The 8,035-nt window shown below is 38.9% G+C and overlaps 1 protein-coding gene across 1 annotated transcript; it reads left to right on the top strand.

Moving 5' to 3' along the window:
• The first annotated feature begins 1,085 nt into the window (after window positions 1-1,085).
• On the top strand, window positions 1,086-7,650 carry LOC117250799 (uncharacterized). The gene is made up of 10 exons (XM_078169330.1): window positions 1,086-1,815; window positions 2,859-3,359; window positions 3,494-3,770; window positions 3,881-4,058; window positions 4,950-5,026; window positions 5,109-5,289; window positions 5,652-5,900; window positions 6,386-6,557; window positions 6,637-6,785; window positions 7,017-7,650. The coding sequence occupies exons 2-10, from the start codon at window positions 3,241-3,243 to the stop codon at window positions 7,196-7,198; spliced, it is 1,584 nt and encodes a 527-aa protein (XP_078025456.1). The 5' UTR covers window positions 1,086-1,815; window positions 2,859-3,240; the 3' UTR covers window positions 7,199-7,650.
• The last annotated feature ends 385 nt before the right edge of the window (window positions 7,651-8,035 follow it).

The following is an 8,035-nucleotide window of genomic DNA, read 5'->3' as shown; positions in this document are numbered from 1 at the left end:
GCCAGAGCAATGCCATCTAGAGAAACTATGTCATCAGATAAAGAGTCTCTGAGTTGTTTGGGGCCAAGAACAATAACTTCAGTTTTGTCTGAATTTAACATCAGGAAATTGGTGCTCATCCAAGTTTTTATGTCTTTAAGGCAGTTATGGAGTTTAGTTAATTGATTACTTTCTTCTGGCTTCATTGATAAATACAACTGAGTATCATCTGCATAACAATGGAAATTTATAGAGTGATTTCTAATGATGTTACCTAAAGGAAGCATATATAGAGTAAATAGGATTGGTCTGAGCACAGAACCTTGCGGAACTCCAAAACAAACTTTGGTACGTAAGGATGATTCATTATGAACGTCAACAAACTGAAAACGATCTGATAAATAAGATTTAAACCAGCTTAGTGCAGAACCTTTTAGGCCAATTAAGTGATCCAGTCTCTGCAGTAGAATTTGATGGTCAATTGTGTCAAACGCCGCACTAAGATCTAATAAAACAAGTACAGAGACAAGTCCTTTGTCTGAAGCAATCAGAAGGTCATTTGTAATTTTAACTAGTGCTGTCTCAGTGCTATGATGCACTCTAAATCCTGACTGAAATTCCTCAAATAAATTATTATCATAGAGAAAATCACACAGCTGGTCTGCGACTACTTTCTCAAGGATCTTTGACATAAAGGGAAGATTAGATATTGGTCTATAATTGGCTAACACCTCTGGATCCAGGGTGGGCTTTTTTAGTAGAGGTTTAATTACAGCTACCTTAAAAGACTGTGGTACATAGCCTGTTAATAAGGATATATTGATCATATCTAATATATGAGTGTTAACTAAAGGAAAGACCTCCTTAAGTATCCTAGTTGGGATGGGGTCTAAGAGACACGTTGATGATTTAGATGAAGAAATCACTGCGGTCAGATATAAGCATGTTTTGTTTACTGCACTTTAACAAAGTGGGAAAGCTAAGTAAGTTCCTAGTAAAACTGAATCTGAGCAGGCTTTAAAGCTGACCAGCTGCACTATACTTTTTATTTTAATTGAGTAAAACTGTTTAAGCAGAAATTTATATTTATATTTTTCATTCAAAAAATGTGTTAAAAAAACAGCAGGATTTTATTTTTCACTTTCATATTCCTATTTTCATTCAAACAATGTGAAAAAGCAGGATTTTATATATATATTTGTTTCATTCAAAAATTGTGTAAAAAGAGTTAACTGCTGTGGTGGTATGTTTTAAAGGTCCCATATTATGCTAAATGCACTTTTGCATGTTTTTCACACATAATTATAAGTTACCGGTGTCTGTGGAGACCCCCTGAAGTGTTTGCAAATGCGTCCTCTCAGTATTTCTCCTTCCCTGCATTTCTGTGAACGAGCCCTCCCACAAGCTGTTTCTATTTAGGTCCTCTAGTTACGTATGTAGAGGACCTGGCCCATCCTACTAGGCCATCCCACTTTCACTGGTGAAGATAAGCCCTCCCCTAAGCTACTGCCGTCTGCCACATTGAGCAACACACCCCCGACAATGCCGAGTGGGAAAGGACGACACGCCAGCTGCTCTGTTGCAAGCTGCAATAACCAAGACAGAAGTCTTTTTGCAGTTCCAACAGAAGAAGAAGTGAGGACCCAGTGGATATCTTTTATTTTTGATGGAAACCCTCCTGGAACAGTCCCGAAAATACTATATGTATGTGCTAAGCATTTTACACCGGAGTCTTTCAGTAACCTATTTCAGTTCCAGTCAGGCTTTGCCACTAAACTGTGGCTGAATGTTGGAGCCATACCAACTCTCCGTGAGCCGCCTTCAACATCGGAGGAGGTAAGTTGTCATGTTTTACCATGTTTAATCAATGTGAGTGATGTGTTGGCAATATAGGCCTAGCGTTAGCTGTGTAGCTGTTAGCTGTGTAGCTGTAGCTGTTAGCCGTGTAACATTAGCTGTAGCTGTTAGCTGTGTAAGGTTAGTTGTGTAGCTGTAGCTGTTAGCCGTGTAACGTTAGCCGTAGCTGTTATCTGTGTAAGGTTAGTTGTGTAGCTGTAGCTATTAGCTGTGTAACGTTAGCTGTTACCTATGTAGCTGTAGCTGTGTGTGAAAGGAAACTTTCTGTCTCATTATACCACTGACGCGTAGTATAGAAAGGTCACAGCAGCTGTAGCCTTTTTTGACATGTATGCTGTCACCATTGGGCATTAGTGAAAACGCTTTTAATGTTTAACATGTTAATATGTTGACGTTATATTTGCTACTGAGAACGGAGGAGGAGCGGTGGGGGTTGCGGTGGTTTTGACGGAGAGACTGAACTACATTAGTAAAATGTGGCAGCGCTGGAAAGAAACTTAATCTTGTTCTTCCCGGCTGGTCCGCACACTTGGTTGCAGTTTGTAATGCCAAGATAGCGAAGTTCATGCAACAGCAGCTGCTGCTAATCAATGCTCATTAATGGGGCAGAGCTGTAGGCTCAAAAAGTAGTGCACACGATACAGTTTGCCTGTTCTGGAGCTTCAACCGATAACAGCACAGACACAGTGCGCAAGACTACTATGCCAACTAAAGCTTTTTGTGTACTTTACTACATAGAAAACATACTGTAACATGGCTCTGTTACATGGCTATTTTAGTCTTGCTCTCAAGTAATTAGACTTTATTCAAACTTAGCCAATAGGTACAGTAGGCCTGTCCGTTGTTTTTTTCTCACATTGACATATTTTATCTACAAGATGTGTCATAAGACGTGTACATCATTCTTCTGTTTTTTTTTTTTTATAATAGTGTTATTTATAGAGTAGATGGTTCATTGATTAATCTTTTTTTGCCTTCTGACATGACCCATTTCAGATAGATAACTTTGATTACTTCCTCAGGTGAGCACACCACAAATGAGTGCAGGAAAAAGAGATGTTTCCTGCCAGACTGATCCCCCCACCACATGCACCGTTGGCACTCAGTTGTCTATGAGGACATTACAGCCACACTTCAGAAGTGCAGGGTTGTAGCTGTGTGTAATTTTTTTTTATTTACATGGTGATGAAAACTCATATTATTTCACTGTAACTCATGCTGTTTTATTGAGGTGTCTTTATACATTGTTGCTTGGATTAACTAGTGAAATAAAATCTTTTGACAGCTGTCCAGGCCTCTGTGTCCTGCAAAGACAGTTGTACATCCACACTTCCTAGTGCAGCCACCAACCCCCTTTTAACTTCCGCACCTATAAAGAGACCGGCAAAAAGACCTCGTGAGGAAATGGAGGAGGAAGAGGAGGATCCATTTGAGGGCACATCTTCAATGGCAGAGTCACGAGGGGAGGATGTCACCTATGATCCTGCAAGCTCTGTCTCACTGTCACTTTCAACAGACATGTCGTAAGTTGCTCTAATGTCCTTACATGCATGCCAAATATTATGCGACTTCATTGTAAATACAAAGAGTGAATATTTTGGCAGCTACAGTCTTTATGTGTTAATTTTTTCCTCTTTTTTTCTTTCTTTCTTGAAAGTGGTGTAGTATCAAACGCCCCGCACAAGACCAAGAAGTATATTGTGCATGAGTCCTGCATTATGGAGCTGTTTGAGTTGTGCCCTATTTGCAAGTGTGTGTGTGAGGTTCGGACCAGGACGATTGGGACATTCCTAACCGTGGACCAACTGTGTCCACATTGTCAGTTCACCCGGCATTGGAAGAGTCAGCCTGTTCTAGGGAGTACTCCAGCTGGGAACATCGAACTTTCTGCAGCGGTGTACATCAGTGGAGCATCTTTCTTCAAACTTGAAAAGGTTAGAGGAAAACAAAATGTATATCCTCACAGCAGAACATGGCAAATAGCAGTAAATATAGCAGATCTTTATTTACCATCAAAAATGTTTTTGTTTTTATCTAAATTCAGATCTTCAAAGCTATGCAACTGCAGGTGTTCCAATATGACACCTTTCGTCGACATGCCCGTATGTTCATTGAGCCAGCGATTGTACACCAGTGGACCTCTTCACAGAATGACATCCTACAACGTCTCAGCACGGAGGGCAAGGCCATTGTTGGCGGTGACATGAGGGCTGACTCTCCAGGTATTTTTATGTTGTACTGAAATTGTGAAAATGGGAGATGTGTTTATCTGAAAGGGATAGTTCACCCAAAGATGAATTTTCTGTCATTATCTCATCACTCCCATGCTGCTAGGACTAGAAGTTTTGTCAACTTGCACATGCGAAGACGTTTCAAAAATACACCACAAACTTGTGCTTTTAGCTGTTTGCTCTGCTGCGCTTTGTCTGCACGCTCCTTCTGATGCCGCATGCATACATACTTATAAGTCTGTGTATGTACGTTCATGCTGCATCGATCTCAGTAAACAAAGCAAAAAGAAAAGGTTGATGGCATTTTTTTTTTTTTTTACAAAAGTCTTGTCTTGTGTGAGCTGAAGGACACTTTGATTACTTTAGATGAGCAACATGCCAGCATTTTTATGAAATTATGATATTTTTAGTACATTTGAAGCTAAGTAACTGTACTCTGCAGTTCTGTGAAAAATAAGCGTCTAGTCAAACATGGTGGCATAATAGTTGGCACTGTTGTCTCAGCCCGAAGGTGCCAAGTTTGATTCCCAATCTGGACTAGGGCCTTTCTTTATGGTGTTTACATGTTCTCTGCATGTCTGTGCGGCTTTCCGCCAGATGCTCTGGTTTCCTCCCACCATCGAAATATACACATTGTGTATGAAAGTGTGAATGTGACAGGGCCCACTTGAAAAAAAATTCAAACACAACTAATGAGGTTAGTGATAAACTCTTAGATGATGTCAGATGAGCATGGATGTTGACAAAACTTCACAAATTCTTCTACTGGTATGGGTGTGTGTGGGAAAGGTACAGTAAAAACAAATTTCTACCCCCCCAAAAAGGTGTGTAGTATAATGTATTATGATTTATATTTTAGAGATTGTAACAATGTTTTCCTAGGGCACTCCGCAAAGTTTGGAAGCTACACCATGATGGACCTCAAAACCAACAGAGTTACTGATATTCAATTGGTTCAGGTGAGTGTGATTGAATGAGGTTTTAATGTGTTTTCATATTTATATACAAGTTTTATATAAGTGTTTGTTTGTGATTTGACAGAGCAACGAGGTTGGTGGAAGCTACCACATGGGAAAAGAGGGGCTGCAGAGGAGCCTGACCTTGTTAAATGAACGGGGTGTGACTCTGGACTGTATTGTTACTGACCGTCATCCACAAATCCAGAAATTCCTGAGGGAAAGCAACATCACCCAATTCTTTGACGTTTGGCATATTGAGAAAGGTATTATTCCTGATGATGATTTACAGTGTAGCAAATATAGAGAAGCACGCTCACCATATAGGTGATAAATTTGGAATTCTAGAAAGTGCATTGAAGCAGTCACCACTAAACACACACAGCAGTTTTTTTGGTATGTGTGCAGCTAAATTCCATGATTACACTTATTGTCTTTCATGCTTCTCACAATCAGGTGTCCATAATGTAACATTGTTGCACTGTTAAACATGAATGTTTTTTTCTCTACAAGTGTGATTCACTTTTTTTTTTTTTTTTATAAATTCTGCATAGCGAGTGATCATTCAGTGGCCCCTATGTTTGTGATTATTATTACAGAAGACGAATGTATTTCTTCTGATCTTCAGGAATTTCAAAGCAACTAGACAAGTACGCCAAGATGAAAGACTGTGAGAGGTTACGGAAGTGGATGCGTTCAATCAAAAATCACATCTACTGGACTGCAGCATCATCCACGACTGGACCTGAGAGGGTGGCAAAATGGAACTCCATCCTGAACCATGTGCAGAATATCCACACACATGAGGACCCCATTTTCCCTAACTGCCAACATGAACTGCGCAAAACCAGGGACAAAAAGAAATGGCTGAAAGCAGGTTTGTTATATGCATAGAAAACATTAGTATTAAGTGTATTATTAAATTTAAAATTGTATTCATTCATTCCTTTTTTGTCTTTTAAAGAATTCTGAAAAACAATATCCTGGGCCGCTATTTTCGTGGTCACTAAAGGAAATAGGCCTGTATTTGGCACAGGCATTGACATAAGACAGGCCTCTTTGATTATTTTTACACTAATATTCTTTCACAATTGAGATGGGAAACACTATCAAAGTGATTATTTGAATTGGATTACATTTAATATTATCGCTATTATACTGCAGTGTGAAATAATAAAGTATTGCATTTGCCGGTCAGAAAATTGTTTTTGGAGCCATCTTCTGTGCTTAAAAACACATAGTCACATAGGACTAATAACAGACCAGGGGTTTATCTGAAAATAGACTGTTAATTGAAATGTTACAGTAATCAAAGAAGACTATGTAATTAATTTGGTATTATGTTTTTCCCCGCCTATTTAGGAACACCAGAATTCTTCAAATTGGAGAAGGTCATGTCGAACAAGCGAATCCTGAAAGCTGTGGAAAAAATCAGTCCCCACCACCAAACATCATCTGTGGAGGCTTTCCACAGTGTCATCCTTCGTTTTGCACCCAAGAACGTGGTTTTTCCTTTTCTTGGAATGCTGTGCAGGTAAAGATAACGGAGCTAACTCGATAAATTTTAGCATGTGCAAATTATTTTCAATGTAACATTTTTATTGTATCTCTAGACTCTACTTGGCTGTACTCTACTACAATGAGAATGCTGACCGACCACAAGCCAAAACTTCTGCTGGAGAACCAGTCTTCAAGGTGCACTTCCCAAAGGCCAAGAAGGGAGAGTGTGTGGCTAAACCAGTTAAGACTGAGCCAACTTTTCGTAAGTTTAAAATACTTTATTTTGTATCCAAATACAGAAATGCAAACTTTTAGCCATCTTATTTACATAACTTACAAAACACAATAAATTATTTATAGAATATAAAAAGAAAACAATCATGTAAAGTGAAATGCAAATAACTTTCAAAATGTTTGTTTTTGTCACATGTGCCCACACAAATAAAATGTAAGCTTTTTTTACCCCCTTGTGCTTTATCTAAATATTGCACAGACTATGTTCAGGACTTGATGGACTTGATCTTCGAAAAAGTCTTTGTGGACCCGGCGCCTTACATGGAGGAGGTAATGAAGATTCCCATCCCAAGAGACTTGCGAGCAGAGTATGTGCGACCAGACAAGGAGGAGGTCATCGCAAGCTATGTCTCTCGCTTCAATCAAGAGGGGGCAGCTTGAATCCTACGTATCTGCCTTCTGGATCCGGAAATTCACGGCGTATACGTAGCACCACACATGCTGGAACAACCACCCGTACCCTTCGTCCAAGGAAGCCCCAACACCATCCAACAAAGCTTCGGTATCCCACATACCTGAAACACTTGAAAAAACCAAGTGTTATAACACATTAATTATTTTACAACATTTTTTACATTCAGGTGTCCTTAAAAGCCCAAAGGCAACTTTTAGTTAACATCTTATTTTGAACTGTAATTTCCTGTAAATATTGTATATATATTTTCATTTTGTTTTCTATTTGGGATTTTTAAAATATTTGCATGTTTTCTATTTTTATATAACTTTGGTTTGATTTGATCACTTTTTTTATACTCATTTATGTTGTGATTGTGAGAAAAAGAACACTGATGCTGCTTTTTTGTCTTTTGCAAATAAAAGCACCACTCAACAAATTTGTTTCATTTCAAAGATCATATATGTGAATGCAAACAAAGCTATATTGTATGAACAAGATGGTTTTGAATTTTAGCTATTACTATACTATTGTGGTATGCCCACTGAAATATGACCTGATAGCATGAAGTCACACAATAATGCTTATATTTTTCATGTCATACAATAATACTTAATTTTTCATGGGGGACATTGACAGAGATCATACAGATAAAACAAGCCAACTTACTTCTCTATTCCCCTGATCTGTAAACGGCCATAATTTGCTCTGTAGTGGTTGAATTCCCTCTGTAAAGAGTAGGGATTCAGGCAAACAGGCTCTAAACCAGGGTGGTCCAACATGCAGGTCATATGGTCATCTACCTGCTGCATCCGTCTTAGAAC

Source organism: Epinephelus lanceolatus, chromosome 7 (genome assembly GCF_041903045.1).
Source record: "Epinephelus lanceolatus isolate andai-2023 chromosome 7, ASM4190304v1, whole genome shotgun sequence".
In the NCBI taxonomy this organism is placed as follows: Eukaryota; Metazoa; Chordata; class Actinopteri; order Perciformes; family Serranidae; genus Epinephelus; species Epinephelus lanceolatus.
The sequence above is the reverse complement of the archived record's forward strand: the minus strand, read 5'-3'. Positions and strand labels throughout refer to the sequence as shown.

Excerpts from the sequence above, each read along its gene's own strand:
- LOC117250799 (XM_078169330.1), top strand. The coding sequence starts at position 3,241 with ATGGAGGAGGAAGAGGAGGATCCATTTGAGGGCACATCTTCAATGGCA. Across the intron at positions 3,771-3,880 it reads CTTTCTTCAAACTTGAAAAG|ATCTTCAAAGCTATGCAACT; the intron begins GTTAGAGGAAAA and ends ATCTAAATTCAG. Across the intron at positions 4,059-4,949 it reads CATGAGGGCTGACTCTCCAG|GGCACTCCGCAAAGTTTGGA; the intron begins GTATTTTTATGT and ends ATGTTTTCCTAG.